Below are 21,380 nucleotides of genomic sequence, written 5' to 3' on the forward strand. Positions count from 1 at the left end.
TCCCTCTTTTCACATATTATTTTTTATTATATTATTCCATGTCCACAGCTATCGATGTGAATGCCTTCTCTGATGCCCATTTTGATGTAAAGAGTTGGATCAACAGCTCTTTAAGTACCTCTACGAAAAACAATGACGATAACTCACCAAAAGAAGAAGATTCAGTCGACGATACCTCATCATCACCAACACTAGAACAAGAAACAGCAACATTAATCACAAAACTTCAACTAGCCAGCGAACAGGCATCTCAACAAGTAGGTGTTCTGACCGACCAAGTCATCAAATCAATGCCACGAATAATGTATGATATTAAGCTTATCACAGACGATGCTAGGGCTACGCAACAAGGAATACAACAAGTCAAGAAAAATCTCGATATGAAAAACAAGGATAACAATGACGATACATTTGAGAAATTACGGCAATTACATCTTTGCAAGACACGTATGGAAGATTGTTTATCGGCTTTGATGGAAGCGGAAAACTGGAACAACTTGGAATCCGAAGTCAGTAAGGTCATCAACAATCACGACTTTGAAGGTGCTGAATCTCGTTTGCAAGATGCTCTCTCTTATTTGGCAACAAACCGTCCATCAACTCCCTAGATGATTACATATATTCTTCCTTATTTTATATCCTTACACCTTTAACTTTTTATATATAGATATTATATGGATTAGTCTAGTTCTTCCTTCCTTTTTTTTTTTTTTTTTTTTTTGCTTTGGTGCTCTTCTTGTTTAGATTTCCTCACCAGTGTTTATATAATAAACAGACGCATAGTTTATAGTATTTTATGTTTTGGAATTTTTATTTTTAGATATCGTATTGTGATACCAATGATGTAATGATGGTTTGCTACTAGGATGGCTATATATGATTTATGAACGAATACGAATCAATGATATACAGTTGAAGTATGATGATAGCATGAATGGTTGAATTAATGGAATGATGATTTAGATGATCATGATTGTGATTGTATGTGCATAAAAATACAATGTTTGCAAGACAAGGGCGTACTTATTTTCCATCGATGGAGTTGAAAAAAAAAGAAAAATGAGTTAATCGACATATCAATAATGAGGGATTATTTTTTTTTTTTTTTGATATTTACAGCCCAACACTATACAAGTGTTACCTTCCCTTTCAAACCTCCAGCATGAAGAGAAGATCTTTCGAATTGTTGAATTGTTTGACAAAAGGCGAGCTGTTCATATCCGATCATTGCTATGTTGATAGAGGCATTGGTGTCTCGTCCTCTGGCGGCATATCCATTCTTCCGGCTGATGCAATCAGGGTTGATGCAAACAACCGTTCCTAAATTGGTGATCTTCTTTGATTTGTCCTTGTTTGTCTTGACAGGATGAACCATGGGCATGTGGCAGAAGGCACACAATTTTGACGAACGATACTCATCAATAGACACCACTGTAGCTTTTTCAGAGAGTTTCCCGATAAAAACATCATGACTGCCACGAGTATGGCCACCGATTCTTGATCCGTATCCACGTCCAGCATCACCGTAGAAGCAGATTGCCTTCTGACCTCCTAATAAACTTTTGGCTGACTTGGCGTACGCTTTTTCTGTTTGACACAATCTTGTTCTGCGTTGTCGTTTTAGCCAGTTGGTTGTATGATAAAAGTCTAGTAATGGTTGTCTGCTACGCTTGCTGATCTGATTTAATAGTAATTGTAAAAAGAATAAAAAATGAGTGGGATTTTTTTTTTTTTTTTTGCTGTTAGCGTAGTAAAGCCTACCCCATGATATTCCTTCTCGTTCTCGATATTGTTGCTGTATAACGTTTTCATCATAGACCGAGATAAGTCAGCTTCGATATTTTGAACAGACTTTGTTCCATTCTTTTGACACTATTATATTACGGGAAGTTAGATATTTTGTTGTATTTTCTGATGCGATTTCTTTTTTTTATTCTTTTACTTACTTGGAGGTGATTGCATTTTTTTCGATATTCTAGGGTTCGAGAGAATAATGACAATCCAGAGTCGGTACGCAATTGATTCGTCTTTATGCTTCTCACTTTGGTCTTGAATATGGTGCCAACATCGTCAATTTCCATTGCGTTGCCGGGATCTGTTGTTGTACGTGATCGAATATATTTCACCTGTTCTTGAGTAAGTGCGACACATTGAGCCATTGTAACTAATCCAGGATCGATTCCAATAAACTTTTCAATACTGTCGATATCAGGCTTTGTCGTACAAATGGTTGGTGTCATCGCCTTGTTGTCACTGCTGCCAAATATGTCTTGGTATATATTCATCTTTCTTTTTCGATGATCCATAATCGAACATCTTGTTTTGACAATCAGTCGTAGAAGGTTGTTTCGTTTCGATTTCAGATCTTGTCGCTTCTTGATTAGGGAATATAACGATTCACCACTATTTATATCTTGCGTAGGAGTCAGGGCTTCGTCGATTTCTTCATTACTATCGTCCAGATTTTGTCGATTTCTTTTCTTTTTCGGAGGCTTCATTTGGTCGATCTTTTCCGTTATTGCTGAGATGTCTGTTTTGGCCGTCGATAATTGTTTTTGAAGCTGCTTGATCGTATAATTGTCCTTGTTGATATCCTTGTTGATTTCCGCCATCATATTTCCGAAATCGTCCTTTTCCACTCCACCTTTGCGTTTTTCTCTTGTTGTCGTCGATGCTGGGTTCTTACTACTACTATCATCATTATTACTGTTGTCGTCGTCTTTGTGCTTGACGATGGACTTGCACTGGATTCTTGCCACACCGAAACTTGTTATCGCCACTCTGTAGTCGAATTCCATCGAACGAGACTTCGCCAATTCTTGCATATGAGATAGATCCAGAAAGCCTGCAAAAACTTGATCTTTGTATAAACGTGCCTTGGTTACGCTGGAGATGGTGTCACCGTTAACGAATATATCGAATCCAAAATCATGGAAAGGTGGAGCCTTGTCGTTCTTGGTGCCGCCTTGTCTACCTTTGAGACAACAAAATAGATAGTACATAGAATCTGAATTCAGGAACACCGCGTAGTTTTTTGAAGGACTGACCTTTGGAACCAGCTTTCTACAGAATTTGGCGTAATTGGTGACGTACAGAATAGTATTTAATAGCAGAGCCAGCGGATAGTTGAGAAGTGGGTGATTATCAACAATTTCGTTATTCGTTTTTGGTAGAACATAGGGTGATATAAACTTGTATAATTGCATGAGCACCGTAGCTTCATTATCATTGGTCCAAGTTGTCGTATTTCATCTTCAATTGGTGAGGTGTACTATCAAATGGTATTCCTTTCTTCCAAAGCAGAGATTTCAAAACGGATCGTAATTTCTTCAGTCGATTGATTGACGGTTCTGTTACTGATGCTGAGACTACTAATTTTGGTATTGGCGTTGTTGGCGTTGTTGGGGTCATAGTAGTTGTGTTGGTAGTCGCAATTGTAGTCGAAGTCGAAGGAAACGACACTGACGCACACAGTCTTTTTCTTGGGATTGAAGTGTCTTCATCGATAAGATTGTCCATAACAAAGTCCGCATCATCTTCCATATCGCTATCCACATCGTCCACCGCGTCGTCCTCGTCATTTTCCATGTCATCTGTGGTGTCATGTTTGCTGTCCATATTCTTCTTCTTTTTCTTGTGAGCAATTAGTTGCTTAATTCGATCGATAGCTTGACTTTCTTTGGTGATGCTGTAGTGTTTATCAACGTCGTTACGTTTTTCCAAATTTGCCAGTCGTCTGATGTGCTTGCGAAGTCGGTGTTTCAGAATAATCATTGTTGGAAGAATTTTGTCAGTGCATTGCTGTCGATTGCTGAGGGTTGAGTCAGGTTCTTCTCTAAAATACATATTTAGTGTAAGTGGACAATGAATGACAACTTTACAATTCAGATTGGCATCTAATCGATGGACTTACCTCTTTGCCTTCCGTTCTTGATAACGCTGTTCCCGTACTGGAGAGAGGTGGCACCGCAGAAGAGTCAATAAAGCCTTGTCCAATAAATATGGTATCATATTACCACGGTATATATTCAATATGTTTGTAGAAAAAGTGGTAAGATGCGGTTCCAGAAGATTATCCATCCCAGGAGGAAACTTAGTAATCGTCAGACCATTTGTACAAGATGCATCCAAATTCCAGTCATCCATACTTTGCGCTGATACTGCTGATGTGGAGTCTACTGCCGTTGATGAAGATGCTATTGCTGAAGAAGAAGTGGCTTGAGAAGTTTGCATAGAGGTGATGAGATAAGTAAGGTGATTTGCTGAATATAGATCCACCATTCTGCGATCCGAACTTGAAGTGAGCATTGATTCTGCCAGGATACGCTTTTGATCATCTAATTTAGGAGGAGCCAAGCACAGCGGTTCATCTAATTCCTTGGTAAATTTTGATTGCGGTATGATATCAAAGATATTCACTTCAGATCCACTACATATGAACAGTAAAAAAAAAAAAAAAAAAAAAAAAAAGAGAAGTTAAAATATTTCTATCTTCCTTTTTTTTTTTTTTTTTTGAATAAGTTACTTACAGGCTTCTTGTCTGTAAATCCATTCTAACAATACTAGCCACGTCCATCATTGCGCTTGTGGTTACTTCGCTTGCACATGATATCGTTTCGTTAATGATTTGTTGATCAATGACGTCCAAGTCCGACCGCAAGATACTTTTCCATGGACATGACACTGTAAGATACTTGTATTTAATTGATCTTGACGACGACGTTGCTGCTACTGAAGCTGATGGTAATGATCGTTGTTGTTGCTGTTGTTGTTTTTCGTACATGACACCTACTCGGTTATCCAAACTTTCGTCAATAAAAGATTGCCACTGGTGAATATAATCAATAGCTAAAGTGTCAAAGGAAGCAGATACTTGTACACGGTTTATCTTGGTATCATTGACTAGAATAAATAAGTATACATATATAGTTCAGTACTGTAATATTCGTATCTTTTGCTGTTTATTAAGAAAAAGTTACCTTCGTTGTATGCTTCTACTACATCATCATAAAGACCGATTATCTTTTTTCTTCCCTTTTGCTTTCTGAGATACGTTTCCTTGATATGATTTGATACGTCTTCGAATGTCGCTTTACTGTTCTTCGTCAAATACTTCACCAAAATGGGGGACACTTCTTTTCTTAGTCGTGCCTCAAATGCTTGTGAGAGATACTGTATACAATCAGCTTTCGTGAGTTGTTGTATTGGTATTGCGCGTCTTTTCTGGTTAGGTTGGTGAATTAATGCTTTGGGATACATTAGGTATAATAAGGTGTGGAAGAGGTATCGTTTATCATTAGGTATAGTTAAAGAAAGAAAAAAGGATTGACTAGTACACAAAAAAAAAAAGGGCGACCTGCTTGAACGTGGCTCGTTTGAGTTCCCGACTTGAGTCCGGATTTAGCCGTGGACAGAAAATAAGCGTTTGAATGGCCGTCCAAATCTAAAAACTAAAGATTTTTTTTTTTGGTTCCTCCATTCTTTCTTCCCTTTTCTTTGTGTACCGACTATGCCCATTAAACAACCCAATTCTCAAATCAAGTAAATAAAAAAAAAATTATCTTACTTTGTATCTCAAGGATCTATTGACTCAACTTCTTTGATAGATTAACAAACGTTTCTGTAGTACGGTTACGAAAAGGTGGAAAACGATTTGAACTTGCCTGTTACAAAAATAAGGTTATGGAATGGCGTAGTAATGTGTAAGTATGCGAATTTTTATTAGAGTCTCATGCTGTATTGATTCTAATTTCACTGCTTTTTTTTCTCAATTGTAGGGAAACGGATCTGGATGAAGTCTTGCAAATCCACAGTGTGTTTTTGAATGTCTCCAAAGGTCAAGTAGCAAGTAAAGATGATCTCAACAAATCATTCAAGACTGACGATACCGACAAAGTGATCCAAGAGGTAAGAAACCACATGAGGAATCTAATAAGGAAGCTATATATTTCCTGGCAGAGTCGTCAGCACATAATAGTGACTCGCCATATCTATTTATTTTTTGTAATACTAGATCCTTAAAAAAGGTGAACTTCAAGTGGCAGATAAGGAACGATCAAATCAACTGGAATCAATGTGGAAGGATATTGCTAATATTGTTACCGACAACTGTGTCAACCCTCAAACCAAACGTCCGTACACTGTTACTATGATTGAAAAGGCTATGCAGGATTTACATTTAAGTGTCAATCCTAAACGAAGCTCGAAATCTCAGGTAATCGATATCCTTTCTTCTTTGAATCTGGTTTTCTGAATATTTTTTTTTATCTTCGTGCATAGGCTCTTGATGTGATCAAACAACTCCAAGAAAAACAACTGTTACCTATCCAACGTGCTCAAATGCGTGTCCGTATCACTCTACCCCAAGGAAAAGATGCCAAGAAAGTACTCAAGGAAAAGATCGTCCCATTGGTGACCTCAAGGGAAGAAGAAGACTTTGAATCAGATGAAATTGAATTGGTAATCTATTCTTTTTTTTTTTTTTTTTTTTTTACGGAATTTGTGTTGGATGTATAATTAATCACCAACACTTTTTTTTTTTTTATCTAGATTGCATTGGTGGATCCTGGAAAATACCGAATCATTAACGAAATTCTGCAAACGGACACTAAAGGACGGGGACAATTGGAAATCATGAACCTTCGTGAAAAGGAAGAAGGAGATGAACGGTTTTAGTACTAGTTTAGTCTGTTATTAGATTTTATATCTCTTTTATCTCTCAAACTAAAATAAAAAAAAAAAAATATCTGAATACATTCGTCTTGATCATACCCTAAATTCGACAAATATCCACTCGTATGGTAGTCATTCATCCAAGAACAACCACAATAATGCTACATACAGTATAAGGAACCTGCTAGAGTATAAACCGCAATGGTCTATCACAATTATCATTTTCACATGGGCAATTTATAGTTTGAGTCACCACTTCTTTTATTAGTTATCTTTGACTATCCTTAACAACATACAAATAGTGTAAAGTTAAACGATGATCAGGTATTTAAAAAAAAAAAGATTCTGATAATGAATGATAGTCGCTTTGGTATAGAATGCGGCTATTATACTAAACCACCTACCCGCCAAATAAATCTAAGAAAGCGTCAAGAAGTCCACCGTCTAGTGCAAGTTTGGAAGCCTCAATTGGTTTCTTTGCTGAAGCAAGCTTGGACGCCATGTCACCTGCGTCGCTTGAAGAAACGTCAGTTGATTGTGAGTTCACAGGAACACTGCTAACCATGGCAATGCAAAAGGCCAAAAAGAGACATAAAAGAAAAGCACGATTAACCATTATGGATAGAAATGAATTGATAAAAGAAATATTATTATTATTTTTTTTTATCAGTGTTTGTCGTCGAAATTTTCCCTTCATTTATATTTTTTTTTTTTTTTTTTGTACGAGAGAGAGAGGGACTCATTTGTAAGAAGGAGTAAATGCAGATGTCACCCTAAAGAACATCATTTCGCATATAGGGACAGTTGGAGACATGCATTGGCTGTATAGGTGGATGATGAATAAAGGACTGGTCATGCATGAAGATCATTTTATCCAAAGAAAAAAAAGAGATGGTATGTAACATGAACATGATAACTAACTATCTTAATGTAATTGCGACAAGAAAGGATCAAGAGAAAGAGAGGAGAATGCTTCATCTAAAGGGAATACAATTGATTTCTTATTGATTACTACAAACCCTCCTCTGACGATCGTGAAACAGACGATTCAGTTCGATCTATGATACATCTATTCTATCTTGCCATCTATCCATGCAGTTGGCGTATAGTTCTCCTCCTTACTGATGCTCTATTCTATCCTCCCGATAAATGCATACAGAAAAAAAAAAAGGTCAAAGGGGCATTAATGTAGATATAAGAACTAGTCTTTGAGTTAGAATAGAAAAAAAAAAGAGCGGATTTTGCCACAAAATGAGAGAAAGGAGAGACGGCATACTGCTACTGCATTATCATCACCTGCGAGAAAAAAAAAAAAAAAAAAAAAAAAAAAAAAAAAAAAAAGAGTGAACCTCTACATTGCTGCGACAGAAGGAGTAAATGCCCTTTTCTTCTCCACATACAAATGATGTATGGTCCCTGGGAACCCCCCTTTGATCCATGGATGATCAACCTTATACATCAGAAAACTTTACTATGACGTCTAGGGACTTTTATACAATTTCTAGCCTAGATATGCATTCTAGGACCTCTAGGACTCCCTCCCCCCTAAATAGATAGGATAGAAATAATAAAAATATTTTGACTTCAATAAATCTATGACAAAAATATACTAAATCTAGGTAGGACGCTATTAAGGTTGAAATATAGGTATGGTCGACCTCCAGAACAAGGAATTTCATTTGATCAGTACAAATATACTATTGAAATCATAATTTTATTTCATCACTACAAATATTCTATACTACATAACTATACTACATAACTATAATGATAAGTAACTACGCTATAATCGATAATATCCATGAACTACGACCAGAATCACAACTAATGCCATCACCAGGATAACGATCATGACTTGCACTTTGGGTAGGACTATTTTATTTGATACAGACACTTCAATTGGATAAGATAACAGAGCCATTCCAACGTAGAAGGCATTCGATCTTGGCTTTGTTGTATGGTTTGCAATCTACAGATGAAATTAACAAAGTGAATAGTAATCCATCAATGCTCTCTTTTCTTTTTTTTTCTTTTCTATATAAATGTTACCTTGGCTATATCATTGAATGTTTGCATCACCATTTTTGTATAGACGATAATCTAGCAAGCTACAGATAAAATCACCAAAATGAGTAGTAATCCATCAATGTTTATTTCTTTTTCTTTTTCTTTTTTCTATGTACAAGTTACCTTGGCTGCACCATCGAATGTTTTGTACCACCAGTAAACCCAATGTCATCATAACAGTTGGCTCGGAGAGAAATAAAGGCTTGCCAAATGCAGATATCAGACAATTTCAGATCATCAAGAAAGATAGTTGTATCGTCTTACGTATAGCGCTCCACTATCAGTCATTGATATGATCCTCAATAATCTTTCCAAACCAAATACCGCAAATGTCAGGACTTAACAAGGACTCCAGCATGAAACAACACTATCAACAGACAATAACTGAATTTCCTGCGTGTTGCATTTTGCCCTCCAACTACTTGAGCACAAAATTCAGTCACTACATTCATAAACGATTCTAGAGACTGATCATCCTCGACCAAGTCCATTGCCCGTAAACAAACAAAGATCAATACACTATGATCTTCGTCTGACCAAAAGCTAAGCATAAAGTAATGATGACCATTCAACATTTGACTGTATAGACCACTATTTTGATAACTAACAGACAATAAAGAATCAGCAAAATGAGTAGTAATCCGTCGATGTTATTCATTTTTTTTCTTCTTTTACATATACATATTACCTTGGATCATGCGCCAGTGTCAATGTATCCATAACAATGCAATAAAAAGAAGGATCTAAAAAAAAAGAAAGAAGCAAATGATTGTATGTAATATCGGTTGATCCTCTTTTTTTTTTTTTTTCTTTTTGTACAAATTTACTAGTTTGGTTGTACAGACGACAATCTTAATATCTACAGATACGAAAAACAACAAAGAGAAAGAGTCCAACCAAGTAGCAAAGAGAGATTGAAGAGAACATCACCACAATGAGCGACAGATGGGAGAGAAAGAGTCCAAACAAGCAGAAAAGAAATTTTGAAATATCATAAGGAAGAGTAACCAAGCAGTAAAAAGGACCTTCAAAAGTACTTGTGCATAATTAAATTGCATTGGCTGCGCAATGGAATCCGAAGAAAGAGAGAGTCCAACCAAGAAGAGGTCTTGAAATTGTAGATACTAGAAGAGTCATGTATTAACTATAAAACAAGTAACTAATTATATTTTATACTGTTTTTTTATTTTATTATTATTTTATATATATATATATTTTAAATTGGCAATAATAGAATAAGAATCCATTTATGTCATTGTATTTCATATATTACCTATCATCACCCAATATCGAGACACGAACAAAGTGCGGATGAGTAAAAAAAAAAAAAAAAAAAAAAAAAAAGTGTGGAGAAAAGGAAAGAGAAGGTAGAAAAAGAAAATTGTTAGGAAACGAAATAAATAAAAATGTAACGAAAAGTCCGACTAGGTACATGGCGATGTACCGAAGTAATATATAATAGAGAGAAAGAATATGTTGTAATGTACTAATGAAAGTAAAGTATTTACAAAGAAGTAAGGTTAGTTTTTGACATTAAAGAAAAAGTGATAAAAATACATGAAAAAGAGAACGACTTACATAATATATTTCCTTTTTTCATCTTTGATACTCTTAAGCTTGGATTCAGCAATCATTTAATTTATTTAAGGAACAATTGTTTGAAAGGAAATGATAGATAACATTAAAAAAAGTAATGATTGTAAATAGTGACAATGAATATAATTTTATTAAACAAAAAGAATGTAAATTGTATACTAAGTGTGATAGTAAAAAGAATCACTAACGCTTTAAGCCAGAATAAGATAAAAAGACCAAGAAGATATCTCTAATTGATTTGTAAATCAAATCCAATTGAATCCTATAATACATCCTGTTCATCCATTTCGCTGATCCAGACGGATAGCCACTTTTCGTAGTATCCTATTGACATGAAACTATAATGATCAATCTTCGTGTATCTAGATTTCTTTCTTTCTGTCAGACGTATATTCAGTAATAGTCATTATCCAGGATACCAAGTAAGAAGGACGAGAAGAAGAAAGAACGATAATCCTAGATGGACAGATGTTGTAGTAAAAACATCAAGGTCGAAAGAACGCGTATAAAAGAAAAAAAGAAGAAAAGTAGAGTTAGAAATAAGAAGAGGAAGGGAACTTGTTTTTGAAACTTACAATTAATAAGAGTGAGTGTCTGTAAAAGCACATAGAGAAAAGGATATAGCAAAGAGGTTGGAATGATTCATGTATAAAAAGAAGAAAAGGTTAGAAAAAAACGGTATCATTACCTTTTTTTTTTGTGTGTCTTACTTTAATCGTCATATTTGTATCTAGAATATAGATTCAAATAAAAAAAAAAAAAGAGATCAATATCATATAACGTTGGTGACATAATGAAATGGATTTACCTTATTAAACATGAGTAATACAGCATAAAAGAGGTTAAAGGTACTTGTGTTCACTTGTTTTAACTAAAAGGTATAAACATACACAGCAAAAAAGAATGACTCAGTCAGTTCATGAACACAATGAATATGTATAGACAATCTTTTATTATTATTTCCATACCTTACTTTGATTTATCTTAAAATATAAACGAATAACAGAAAGAAAAAAAAAAGAACAATAATGTGATAAAAATAAAAATAAGAAGAAGAAGAAGAAGATGAAGAAGAAGAAGAGTAAAAATAAACAAACGTCCTTTTTATTTGGCAATGCATAATTTTCGCTCAGCGAGCTTCTGGGCAAAACGCCTCCTTCCAAATTAGGACTAGAAAACCCAATTTCTATTCAGCTCTACATAGAAACCCTAAATTCTACATAGAAAACCCAATATTTTATTCAACTCTACATAGAGACCCTAAATTCTACCTATTTGACCTAATAATTATGTTTATTACAAAAAAAAAAAAAAGGTAAATATACCTATTATATGCTTTCTAGCCTAGATAGGAGAACTGCGATCTGCGATGAAATTAAACAATGATCAGGTATTTAAAAAAAGATTCTGATAATGAATGATAGTCGCTTTGGTATAGGATGCGGTTATGGAAGAGAACCACCTATGATCCCATTGATTAGTTCTAAGAGACCATCAATAAGTTCATTTCCTTGTCCTGTAGCAAGTTTGGAAGCCTCAAGTGCTTTCTTTGCTGAAGCAAGCTTGGACGCTATGTCACCTGCGTCGCTTGAAGAAACGTCAGTTGATTGTGAGTTCACAGGAACACTGCTAACCATGGCAATGCAGAAGGCCAAAAAGAGGCATAAAAGAAAAGCACGATTAACCATTATGGATAGAAATGAATTGATAAAAGAAATATTATTATTATTTTTTATCAGTGCTTGTCATCGAAATTTTTCCTTCATTTATATATTTTTTTTTCGTACGAGAGAGAGAGGGACTCATTTGTAAGGAATAAATGCAGAAAACTTGTCAGATGTCACCCTAAAGAGCATCATTTCACATATAGTGGAGTTGGAGGCATGAATTAGCTGTATGCATGGATGATGAATAAAGGACTAGTCATGCATGAAGATCATTTTATCCAAAGAAAAAGAGATGATACGTAACATGAACATTATAACTAACTATCTTAATGTAATTGCGACAAGAAAGGATCAAGAGAAAGAGAGGAGAATGCTTCATCTAAAGGAATACGATTGATTTCTTATTGATTACTACAAACTCTCCTCTGATGATCGTGAAACAGATGATTCAGTTCGATCTATGATACATCTATTCTATCTTGCCATCTATCCATGCAGTTGGCGTATAGTTCTCCTCCTTACTGATGTTCTATTCTATCCTCCCTAGTGACGTTCTATTCAGATAAATGCATACAGAAAAAAAAAGGTCAAGGGGGTGTTAATGTAGATATAAGAACTAGACTTTGAGTTAGAATAGAGAAGAAGAAAAAAAAAAGGAGCAGATTTTGCCACAAAATGAGAGAAAGGAGAGAAGACATACTGCCACTGCATTATCATCACTTAACTTGCGAGAAAAAAAAAAAAGAGTGAACCTCTGCATTGATGCGACAGAAGGCGTAAACGCTCTCTTCTTCTCCACATACAAGTGATGTATGATCCCTGGGAACCCCCCCTCCATGGATGATCAACCTTATACGCTTCCTGAAAACTAAAGAAAAAAAAAAAGAAAACGCCCTATCAAACCTGTTTTCTTGAGGTGTCACAGCATGAAAAAAATATAAATAACAAACCGCTATAAAGAAAATAGTTCATTTGTATTCCTTTTTTCTTTTTATTTTGTAATCATGTCTGACCTAGCTAGTTCCACCACTAATACTATGGATCAAAACGGAGTAACGGCTGCTCCACTAGACCAGGCAGATATCAAGTATGAAAGCTTTGTTACCTGCCAGAAAAATAGTTTTGATTCTATGCCTCCTAATTATGTTACCGCTTTTGAAGAGTGTGCCAAAAAGATATATGGCGGGCAAGCTGCACCTGCTCAAGTCCAAATCAATTCTGGCGGATCCGGCAACGCTAGTTAAACCGGAGGCACCTAACGCTTCCCAGTTTTATTGTTTTTTTTTTCTTTAGTATCAGTGTTATCATCCTTATAATAAACACATCTGCCCAAATAGAAAGAGGATTCATATGATGGTAAGAATTGCTAGACGAAGAGAAATGAAAGGACTAAGATAATGTGAGCACTAGTATCGGCTTACTGATTGAACGGTGATTAAGACAAAAAAAAAATGAGCACAATATTGAGTAGAGGGACATGAAGAATCATCATTTTCCAAAGGAACGTAAAACAAAAAAGAGTCGTTTTTTGATATTTTCAAAATGTTTATTAAAAAAGACGGATGTACGATACATATTAATCAATGATCTATACTAGACTAAAAAACAGGCGAGTTGAGAATAAATAAATTGTCGTCATTCTTTTTGATCCATCTTAACAGTTGATTTGAATGTGAGATGATGACTGATTTTGGCGTATCCGGACCATAAACAACGTATAATTCGAATGTCGATGTTATCTACATAAAAATCAAGCCCATAAGTAAATCAAAACGCCCACGCCTTCTTTTTTCTTTGTGTCCATACCCATCCCAAGATAACTTCTTCATCACTATGATGATAATACAATTTTAATGGTCTTGACCTTGAATGCATCCTGTCAAAAACGTATTCGTATAATCGATAGAGTCTAAATAATACAAAAAAAAAAACATCGTCGTTAGTATGGGTAAAACTATTTGAAGGAAACAAAAAAAAGAAATACCTTTTCCGATTGGTATCTTTTGTATAAATACCACTACATCCAGGGCTGGTGAATTGAATATGAGTCTTGGATTTGTACATAAAGTGGAGTAACTTTGGAATCCCAATATCATCTAAAGAAAGAACAAAAAAAAAAATATTTTTTATTAATTAAATAAATCCTAGTTCATATACGATTATTTTTTTTTTAATTTTCTTACCAACTGTATATAATCGATTGGATGCGGTCATGATGTTCTGTAATATATTTTCATCTTGTAGTTCCTATACAAACATAGAAAAATTGTTATTATCCTTCAAGTCTTCTTATTAACCTTCCTCTTACCTTAACCAATTTTCCTTTCCAATCACTAAGTTCAAAAAAGTTGTCCTTGGAAGTGCTGATCATCACTATAGATACGTCATTATCGATATAACATATATAGGCATGTAAAAATCCTTGTGAATTGAATTTGGGTAGGCAAAGAGGTGTCCAAGATTCTGCAGTATGAAATGTAGTGGATCCAGTAAGCATATTAAATAGTAGGTGAAGATCTAGATGCATAAAAATAAGATGAATGGTTTGTTTTGTTGCCTTCCATGTTTTATAACCATGTTTTATCATTGTACCTGATGGATGCAAACTATGTTTTCTAGGTCGTAATAAAGTCACCAGTTTACCCTTGGTAATGATCATAGCATATAATAAATTCTACAGGTATGAAAAAAAAAGAAAAAGGTGGTCAGCGGACGGTCATCATGACTACCATTTCTTCTTTTTTTTTTTCTCCTAACCAACCTTGATTTTCCCTTTAGATAAAATCTGACCTGCTTGTTCCCTAGTAGATCGTCCTAAACGTAAGACTTGTAAAGCACCAAGCATAAAACTGTGATCGTTGTTGAAAGATGTTGATAAACTATCCAAAAAGACTTCTGTGCCGCCAAGTAACCTTCTTAAATCAAAATTGACCCGTTGTTCGAATATTCGTGTCAGCTGAGATGATGTGAGAACACTAAGTATCTGATTATGGAGATAAACGAGTTGATCTTTCAGCTATTAAAAAAAAAAAAATAACATCAGCAAGATAAGTTCGACGAGACATTCTATCCATATCCTTTTTATACCTGTGCGTCCGATTCACCAGTTCTTGAAATAGCAACAAAGTAAAGAGGTTCCTTTAATAAGAATACAAACTTGTGATCGCCAGCATTGATGGATCTATCGAACAAATATATAAGTATATCCTTTCTTGTATAAAAAAAAAAAAAAAAAAACTTACTTGATGGTATCGTCACTATCTTGAAAAAATGAAATGATGGCTTGTATAACCCCAGTGAAGGATGATATCCTAGATTCGTCCCCATATCTTTAATAGAAATAAATACTTTTCTTCGTCAGTAAGAATTCTAATTCACTTTGTTTTGTTTGCATTTACCTTGACCATATAGGTTTTCCCGCACTACTAAGTATAATGAAATGCTTTTTATGTTGTAACCATGAAGAAGAAAAACCAGACGAGTCTATATTGATGATGGGTTATTATTTTATTATCATTTCTCCGTTTCTTTGGTTTTACCTTGTTCATTCATTCTATTTTTTGTTGAATTAAGAACGGAGCTTCTGGATCCTTGACGTTTCACCTTGTTGTGTTGCTTCACCTTGTCGCTAAAGTTAGATTGAGATGAATAGCTAGAATCATATGAATGAGAACTCATCAAGGACTGATCGTCTGTTGTTGAGCTACTAGTACTAGATTGTTTTGGAATAAGTATAGGTTCAGTCATATATATATATCTATCTATATATTTCTATAAATATATGTATATATACGTATAAATATATATATAAATCTAAAATATCAAAAAAAAAAAAATAAGAAGAAAAGGGAGTAAGAAAGAAAGGAGGAAAGATTCTGAAAGAAAATGGTCGGTCTCCTCCACCCCTCAAGCCATTGAAACACCGCCTATGGGAGTTGATAATCCTCACAGCATCTTATTCATGCAAAAAAAAAATATCAAAACTTTGTACATTTATTTGAAATTGTTAAAAATATAATATATCTATATAAAACTAACTAATCTAGATGTCATCACCAGATTCCTTGACGATCTTCAAAATGTTTTCAAAAGTATCACGGATTTGTTCAGTAGAGTCACGTTGGCGCAAGGTAACAGTGTTGTCTTCAACAGTTTGGAAATCAATAGTGATAGCGAAAGGAGTACCAAGTTCATCATTGCGAGCATATCGTCGACCAATGGAAGCTTTACTGTCATCAGTGCGTGTAGACACACCACTTTGACGAAGTTGACGAGAGAATTTCTTGACAAAAGGATCAAAGCAAGCATTACCAGATAAAGGCAAGAGACAGCACTTGAAAGGAGCAACCACAGTAGGGAAAGATAAGACATTACGAGCTTCATCGTCTTCACGTACCCACCAGCTATGTTCCAAAAGAGCATAGAGAATACGACCAATACCAAAGGAAGGTTCAATAACGTTGGGAGTGTATTCACGGATATGTTCAGTCACAGTACCACGAGCAATTGTCACATCGTCCTTGCTAACTTCAAAAGTAACGCCATCTACTTCTACAGAAGCAGAGCCATTGGTTTCCAAATCCTTTTGTAATTTTTCGTAGCATTCATCAGTGTATGACAAAAGAGCTTCTTCAACCGCCTTGGCATTCTTCTTGTATTTAGGACCAAATGTCTTTTTGTTAATTTCCAATTGCCATTGTTCAATCACACGAGGTGTTTCAAGTTGTTCACGGACTACCAACTTTTCTTTGGTACGACGAGAATGCACAGTCAAATCATAAGCAGATCGATCAGCACAACCAACACATTCAATCCAACCCTAATATCATAATAAAAAAAATATCAGTGAGAAAAAAAAAAAAAAAAAAAAAAAAAAAAAAAAAAAAAAAAAAAAAAAAAAAAAAAAAACTTACATAACTGGTATGAATTTCAGCATCCCAACAATCAGTTGCATAATGAGCCATTTCATTATCCATATGTTGACGGAATCGAAGTCGATCACGCTTGATACCAATCTTGGTCAAAAAGAGATAGATACGAGCAATAAAGTAACCAAGAGTTTGATTATCAATGATTTTCTATTTTTTTTTTAAAAAAAAAAAAGAGTAACAAATATCAGAATCACCATTATTATCATCATTCAGTAATACCTTTTCTACAGCTTCACCAACAGTCATGTCACGAGTTTGAGTTTTACCAGATAATTGAACATCCTTGGATAAAAGAGTAATCACAACATCCTTGACATCAACAAAGTTGGGATGATCCTTGTTTTCAGGATCAACGAAATGTTCAATTTCGGCCATGGTGAATTCACTAAGAAAGAAAGTATGAAAGTCATTACTAAGATTGATCCCCTATTATTCATTCATTCTTAATTTACCGAACACGTAAAAGACCTGATCTAGGACTAATTTCATTACGGAAAGAACGACCCACTTGAGCAGAAGCAAAAGGCATTTTATCATTGTTGAATTCCAAAAGACGTTTAAAGTTAAGGAATTGACCTTGGGCAGTTTCAGGACGAAGATAACTAGATATGAAAAGAAAAAGAACAAACTATATATGGAGAGACTGATTATATATATATAATATAGATATTTACCCTTTGAGTTGACCTGTAGGACCAATACTACTATCGAACATCAAGTTGAATTCTTGAGGAACAGATAATTCATTACCAGTTTCAGGAGATCGAATATCGAATTTTTTCATGATATCTGCCAATTCTTGACCACTGTAGTTATCGATTTGAGCCAAGGTTTCTTCATATTGTTTACGTACAGCTTCTTCAAGTTCCACAGCCACCACAGTACCCTTCTTCTTTTTTTTCTTGGGATCCTTCTTTTCCACCAAGACTTGAGCTTCAGCATTACCTTCCTTAGCAGCGCGTGCTTGATAATCACCAGCCAAACGAGCTTCCAATACAGCTTCCACAACATGATCAGCACGGAAAATTTCACCATTCTTCAAATCCTTACACATCCAATCAGCAAATTTATCGACGTGACCAGAGGTCTTGAGAACTTCGTGAGTGGTCATGATAGTAGTATCTAATTCAAGCATTTCTTCTTCCAATACGAAATGGTTACGCCATACACTAATAATATTGTTCATCAAGGCACAACCAGTAGGACCAAAGTCATAAAAACCAGCAACACCTATTATTATGTGAATTAGAGAAAAAAAAAAAAAAAAAAGACTTAGTCTTACCTCCATAGATTTGGAAAGAGGGAGCATAAAAGAAACGTTTCACAATAAGTTGCTATAATAATAATAATAATAATAGTTAAGTGGTTATCTTTCAGTTTTATATTATATTTGAATGAATGAATACCTCAAGAGCAGCTCTATCAAAGGTTTTTTGGGCCATTTGAATATAAAATAAGTTGAAAGAAAGAAGAAAGAAAGGAGTTACAAAAAAAAAGTTAGGAGAACCCATTTTTTTTTTTATTTTTATTTTGGCACAAAAAGCCACTGACTGACTCTGATTACAATAAGACTCATACCCTAAAAAAGGAAAGTCTTTTTTTTTTTGCAAGAGAATCATATAGTAAATATAATAATAAGAATAAAATAATAAATAATAATAATAATGTACTAAACTAAATATACAATCTATAAAAATATTTCAAATTTTCAAACCATTTAGTGTATCCCAACCATTGTCCCTATCATCCTTGTTTTCATAAAGTCCAAAATCATTTCTTGAATCACCCAAATTCGTCAGGCCAGCTGTACTATTATTATTATTATTATTCGATAATCCCATTCTTTTCATATCATCTGTTAATTGTTGTTGTTGTGTATATATATCATAATAAGGTTGTTGATAATGTTGATATGGAGATGATGTTTCTTGTTTTGGTGAAGTCCATTGATAAGGGGATATAAAGGAAGGACTTTGTTGCATGAATAATGAGGATGATTGTTGTTTTGTATCTTTTTCAATAAATCCAGTTGAATTCAATTGAATATCTTGATCATAAATAGATTGTTTTGATCCCATGGATGATGAATAATACTTTGATGTAAAATCATGAGGATAATAAGGTTGTTGTTGTAATGAAGATAATCCAGAAGAATCAGTATAACCCATTGTTGATTTTGATTTATTATCTTCAGTTGGATAAGTTGATAAATAAGGTGATTGTTCCATAGAAAATGTAGCATAACCACCAGGATTGTTATTACCATATGTTTGTTTTAAACTTTCGAGTACAGCAGGATCAGGTTGTTGATTGAATTCTGTATTTCCAAACCTTGAAGGTACTTGTTCTGAAAGGTATTCCTTTTGTTTATTATATTGATGATGATGATGATGATGATTATTAGATGCAAATTTGTCAAAATGTACACGTAAATGTCTTCCTTGATATTCGAATCCATTATACATTTCTATATTAAAAAAAATTAATAATAATAATACTCAGTATATTCATCCATGTTTATTTTATTTTTATTTACTCATTTATTTTACCTATAGCTTTTTTGGCATCTTCAAATGTTGCAAATAAAACTGTACCAAAACCACGACTTTTACCATCTTGTTCTTGTGCCACATCCGCTCTTAAAATCTTTCCAGCAGCTCGAAATAAGTCCTTCACATCTTGCCATTGACAATGGAAAGGTAACTATTATTAATAATAAATCATTTAATTTGATTTTCTCAATGATATTAATTAAATTCGCTTACATTGCCAACAAATAATTGTCTTCCAGGTTGAATATACTATAAAATGGAAAAAAAAAATATCAGAAAAAAAAATAAAAATAAAAAAATAAATAAATAAAAACTTACTTCTTGTTTTGTTATATTATTATTATTATTGTGTATTTGATGATCTTGTTGTAAATTTGATTTTCTCATCAAAGGTTGTTCGATATAACCACGATCTTCTCTGACTTCCAATGTTCTACCGTGCCATTTGGAGTTGTGTAACATATCTATTATAATAATAAAATGATGGTTATTTTTAAACAATCATAAAAAAAAAAAGAAGAAATCATGCTTGTAATTTTTTTTTTTTTACCTATAGCTGCTTGAGCATCTTCTACTGTAGCAAAAAGGACTGTACCATGACCTTTAGATCGATTATCAAAGCTTAAAGCCACATCAGCTCGAATTACTTGTCCTGCTTTTCTAAAATAATCCTTCAAATCTTGCCAACGTATACGAAATGGAAGCTATCATAATAAAAGTATTGTTTATTTAATATATTATTTTTTATTTACTTATTTATTATTCATTATTACTTACATTCCCCACAAATAATTGTCTTACTTGAGTAGTTATCTTATCTTCTTCATCTATTCTTGAGTCTAGATCATCAGTTAAAATATCCGAGTTGGAAGTTGTATTCTGTTGCTTTGCCAAGCATTCAATAGTGGAGGCCATAGTAGTCTATTCTATTCCACTATGACCGGAAAGTTTTGTTGGATAATAGGACAAGTTTTCAACAAGTAATGTAATTGAATATCAAAAAAAAAAAAAAAAAAAAAGAATTAAACCTGATCTGAAGATAAAGTTGGATGGTGATAAGCTGAGGATGATGCTATTGTATTCCAATAAAACTGGTTTTTGGTTCAACAATAAATGGTAAATAAGATAAAAACAAAATAAGAAAGAAAAAAAAACAAGTTGAAACAAAAAAAAAAAAATATTAAAAAAATAAAAAAATAAGTGTGTTCAATGATAACTACAAAAAAACGAAAAAAAAAAAAAATGAAAGGAGAAGTAAAGAAAATAACAATAAAGGAAACCGAAGATTTTCAGTGGCCAAATTTCATGAGGAACTGGGAAAAAAAATAATCAACCAATCATATTGGCCCCTTTAAACTTCTATATTGAAATTTCATATCATTTGCATTCAAAATCAAAAGATATAAGAAATTTTTTATGTTTTCAATCAAATTATCTAGTATAAATTGATCATCTGAATTATAAATAAATAAATAAATAAAAAAATAAAAAAAATAGGGTTTGGTACCTTAAAGAAGTTTTCGGGAACAAAGGAAATAATAAAACGGAAAAAAATGAGTTTTTTTTTTTTATGCAAGGTTCTACTTCCTTTTGAGTTTGACAATTTTACGAACTTGTGAGTTTAATTTTGAGTGACCGACTACATCTTTGTATAATAAAATAATAGAGAAAAAAAAAGCAATCAATGAATATCAATAAAATCATCTTCTATATATAATCATTTCATCTTATTAAAACATCAAATATTAAATAAAATGAAGTAGAAGAGAGAATATAGAATAATTTTATAATCGATATAATCTTTCGAAACCCACTGTAGAATAACTCACTTTGGGATGACTCACTTCAACCACCAAAGAAATGAAGTAGAGTGACTGGGCTAGAAAAAAAAAAAG

At 33.7% G+C, this 21,380-nt stretch overlaps 11 protein-coding genes across 11 annotated transcripts; 2 read left to right on the forward strand and 9 right to left on the reverse strand.

The window, feature by feature from the left end:
- The first annotated feature begins 18 nt into the window (after positions 1-18).
- Positions 19-699, forward strand: BX664DRAFT_336429 (oligomeric Golgi complex subunit 7). The gene has a single exon (XM_051546079.1). It carries the CDS (start codon positions 39-41, stop codon positions 606-608), a length of 570 nt encoding a protein of 189 aa, XP_051399318.1. The 5' UTR covers positions 19-38; the 3' UTR covers positions 609-699.
- Positions 700-987: 288 nt separating this feature from the next.
- On the reverse strand, positions 988-2,111 carry BX664DRAFT_162748 (uncharacterized protein). Its single transcript, XM_051539945.1, has 3 exons — positions 1,947-2,111; positions 1,762-1,872; positions 988-1,678 (listed from the first exon to the last, which is right to left on the reverse strand). The coding sequence occupies exons 1-3, from the start codon at positions 2,079-2,081 to the stop codon at positions 1,127-1,129; spliced, it is 798 nt and encodes a 265-aa protein (XP_051399319.1). The 5' UTR covers positions 2,082-2,111; the 3' UTR covers positions 988-1,126.
- A 932-nt stretch (positions 2,112-3,043) lies between these two features.
- BX664DRAFT_336436 (uncharacterized protein) lies at positions 3,044-4,193 on the reverse strand. Its single transcript, XM_051546080.1, has 2 exons — positions 3,914-4,193; positions 3,044-3,835 (listed from the first exon to the last, which is right to left on the reverse strand). Exons 1-2 carry the CDS (start codon positions 4,144-4,146, stop codon positions 3,226-3,228), a joined length of 843 nt encoding a protein of 280 aa, XP_051399320.1. The 5' UTR covers positions 4,147-4,193; the 3' UTR covers positions 3,044-3,225.
- A 1,296-nt stretch (positions 4,194-5,489) lies between these two features.
- On the forward strand, positions 5,490-6,755 carry BX664DRAFT_336439 (ribosome maturation protein SBDS-like protein). Its single transcript, XM_051546081.1, has 6 exons — positions 5,490-5,541; positions 5,607-5,702; positions 5,778-5,907; positions 6,014-6,214; positions 6,280-6,459; positions 6,550-6,755. Exons 1-6 carry the CDS (start codon positions 5,510-5,512, stop codon positions 6,673-6,675), a joined length of 765 nt encoding a protein of 254 aa, XP_051399321.1. The 5' UTR covers positions 5,490-5,509; the 3' UTR covers positions 6,676-6,755.
- A 53-nt stretch (positions 6,756-6,808) lies between these two features.
- On the reverse strand, positions 6,809-7,288 carry BX664DRAFT_351058 (uncharacterized protein; the record flags this gene model as incomplete). Its single annotated transcript, XM_051547641.1, has 2 exons — positions 6,809-6,833; positions 7,077-7,288. 2 exons carry the CDS (start codon positions 7,286-7,288, stop codon positions 6,809-6,811), a joined length of 237 nt encoding a protein of 78 aa, XP_051399322.1.
- Positions 7,289-8,455: 1,167 nt separating this feature from the next.
- Positions 8,456-9,459, reverse strand: BX664DRAFT_351059 (uncharacterized protein; the record flags this gene model as incomplete). The annotated part of the gene is made up of 5 exons (XM_051547642.1): positions 8,456-8,641; positions 8,722-8,772; positions 8,874-8,923; positions 9,119-9,342; positions 9,428-9,459. The coding sequence occupies 5 exons, from the start codon at positions 9,457-9,459 to the stop codon at positions 8,456-8,458; spliced, it is 543 nt and encodes a 180-aa protein (XP_051399323.1).
- A 974-nt stretch (positions 9,460-10,433) lies between these two features.
- Positions 10,434-12,023, reverse strand: BX664DRAFT_387043 (uncharacterized protein; the record flags this gene model as incomplete). The annotated part of the gene is made up of 6 exons (XM_051549360.1): positions 10,434-10,659; positions 10,727-10,791; positions 10,911-10,929; positions 11,046-11,065; positions 11,607-11,615; positions 11,798-12,023. Coding segments are annotated over 5 exons (276 nt in total). The 3' UTR covers positions 10,434-10,659; positions 10,727-10,789.
- Positions 12,024-12,548: 525 nt separating this feature from the next.
- On the reverse strand, positions 12,549-12,835 carry BX664DRAFT_336456 (uncharacterized protein). Its single transcript, XM_051546082.1, has one exon. The coding sequence runs from the start codon at positions 12,717-12,719 to the stop codon at positions 12,561-12,563; it is 159 nt and encodes a 52-aa protein (XP_051399325.1). The 5' UTR covers positions 12,720-12,835; the 3' UTR covers positions 12,549-12,560.
- A 691-nt stretch (positions 12,836-13,526) lies between these two features.
- BX664DRAFT_336457 (vacuolar fusion protein MON1) lies at positions 13,527-15,837 on the reverse strand. The gene is made up of 10 exons (XM_051546083.1): positions 15,542-15,837; positions 15,401-15,485; positions 15,245-15,331; positions 15,090-15,183; positions 14,764-15,018; positions 14,595-14,676; positions 14,311-14,519; positions 14,186-14,249; positions 13,987-14,098; positions 13,527-13,911 (listed from the first exon to the last, which is right to left on the reverse strand). The coding sequence occupies exons 1-10, from the start codon at positions 15,747-15,749 to the stop codon at positions 13,770-13,772; spliced, it is 1,338 nt and encodes a 445-aa protein (XP_051399326.1). The 5' UTR covers positions 15,750-15,837; the 3' UTR covers positions 13,527-13,769.
- A 136-nt stretch (positions 15,838-15,973) lies between these two features.
- BX664DRAFT_282775 (glycyl-tRNA synthetase) lies at positions 15,974-18,402 on the reverse strand. Its single transcript, XM_051541574.1, has 7 exons — positions 18,340-18,402; positions 18,216-18,267; positions 17,608-18,163; positions 17,386-17,535; positions 17,153-17,318; positions 16,916-17,080; positions 15,974-16,821 (listed from the first exon to the last, which is right to left on the reverse strand). Exons 1-7 carry the CDS (start codon positions 18,373-18,375, stop codon positions 16,045-16,047), a joined length of 1,902 nt encoding a protein of 633 aa, XP_051399327.1. The 5' UTR covers positions 18,376-18,402; the 3' UTR covers positions 15,974-16,044.
- A 27-nt stretch (positions 18,403-18,429) lies between these two features.
- BX664DRAFT_336461 (uncharacterized protein) lies at positions 18,430-20,498 on the reverse strand. Its single transcript, XM_051546084.1, has 6 exons — positions 20,263-20,498; positions 20,036-20,189; positions 19,804-19,949; positions 19,699-19,734; positions 19,483-19,636; positions 18,430-19,400 (listed from the first exon to the last, which is right to left on the reverse strand). Exons 1-6 carry the CDS (start codon positions 20,398-20,400, stop codon positions 18,634-18,636), a joined length of 1,395 nt encoding a protein of 464 aa, XP_051399328.1. The 5' UTR covers positions 20,401-20,498; the 3' UTR covers positions 18,430-18,633.
- Positions 20,499-21,380: the final 882 nt, after the last annotated feature.

Source organism: Halteromyces radiatus (genome assembly GCF_025201355.1).
Source record: "Halteromyces radiatus strain CBS 162.75 chromosome Unknown BX664scaffold_5, whole genome shotgun sequence".
In the NCBI taxonomy this organism is placed as follows: domain Eukaryota; kingdom Fungi; phylum Mucoromycota; class Mucoromycetes; order Mucorales; family Cunninghamellaceae; genus Halteromyces; species Halteromyces radiatus.

Coding starts and splice junctions, on each gene's coding strand:
- BX664DRAFT_336429 (XM_051546079.1), top strand. CDS start 39: ATGTCCACAGCTATCGATGTGAATGCCTTCTCTGATGCCCATTTTGAT.
- BX664DRAFT_162748 (XM_051539945.1), bottom strand. CDS start 2,081: ATGGAAATTGACGATGTTGGCACCATATTCAAGACCAAAGTGAGAAGC. Junction 1,873..1,946: donor AAAAATGCAATCACCTCCAA/GTAAGTAAAAGA, acceptor GTAATATAATAG/TGTCAAAAGAATGGAACAAA. Junction 1,679..1,761: donor ACGAGAAGGAATATCATGGG/GTAGGCTTTACT, acceptor CTATTAAATCAG/ATCAGCAAGCGTAGCAGACA.
- BX664DRAFT_336436 (XM_051546080.1), bottom strand. CDS start 4,146: ATGGATGACTGGAATTTGGATGCATCTTGTACAAATGGTCTGACGATT. Junction 3,836..3,913: donor CAAGAACGGAAGGCAAAGAG/GTAAGTCCATCG, acceptor TATGTATTTTAG/AGAAGAACCTGACTCAACCC.
- BX664DRAFT_336439 (XM_051546081.1), top strand. CDS start 5,510: ATGCCCATTAAACAACCCAATTCTCAAATCAA. Junction 5,908..6,013: donor CCGACAAAGTGATCCAAGAG/GTAAGAAACCAC, acceptor TTGTAATACTAG/ATCCTTAAAAAAGGTGAACT. Junction 6,460..6,549: donor AATCAGATGAAATTGAATTG/GTAATCTATTCT, acceptor TTTTTTATCTAG/ATTGCATTGGTGGATCCTGG.
- BX664DRAFT_336456 (XM_051546082.1), bottom strand. CDS start 12,719: ATGATAATGCAGTGGCAGTATGTCTTCTCTCCTTTCTCTCATTTTGTG.
- BX664DRAFT_336457 (XM_051546083.1), bottom strand. CDS start 15,749: ATGACTGAACCTATACTTATTCCAAAACAATCTAGTACTAGTAGCTCA. Junction 15,184..15,244: donor GATAGTGACGATACCATCAA/GTAAGTTTTTTT, acceptor TTTGTTCGATAG/ATCCATCAATGCTGGCGATC. Junction 15,019..15,089: donor CTGGTGAATCGGACGCACAG/GTATAAAAAGGA, acceptor TTTTTTTAATAG/CTGAAAGATCAACTCGTTTA.
- BX664DRAFT_282775 (XM_051541574.1), bottom strand. CDS start 18,375: ATGGCCCAAAAAACCTTTGATAGAGCTGCTCTTGAG. Junction 18,268..18,339: donor TTGATAGAGCTGCTCTTGAG/GTATTCATTCAT, acceptor TTATTATTATAG/CAACTTATTGTGAAACGTTT. Junction 17,536..17,607: donor CCTACAGGTCAACTCAAAGG/GTAAATATCTAT, acceptor TTTCATATCTAG/TTATCTTCGTCCTGAAACTG.
- BX664DRAFT_336461 (XM_051546084.1), bottom strand. CDS start 20,400: ATGGCCTCCACTATTGAATGCTTGGCAAAGCAACAGAATACAACTTCC. Junction 19,950..20,035: donor AGATGCTCAAGCAGCTATAG/GTAAAAAAAAAA, acceptor TTATTATAATAG/ATATGTTACACAACTCCAAA. Junction 19,735..19,803: donor ATAATATAACAAAACAAGAA/GTAAGTTTTTAT, acceptor TCCATTTTATAG/TATATTCAACCTGGAAGACA.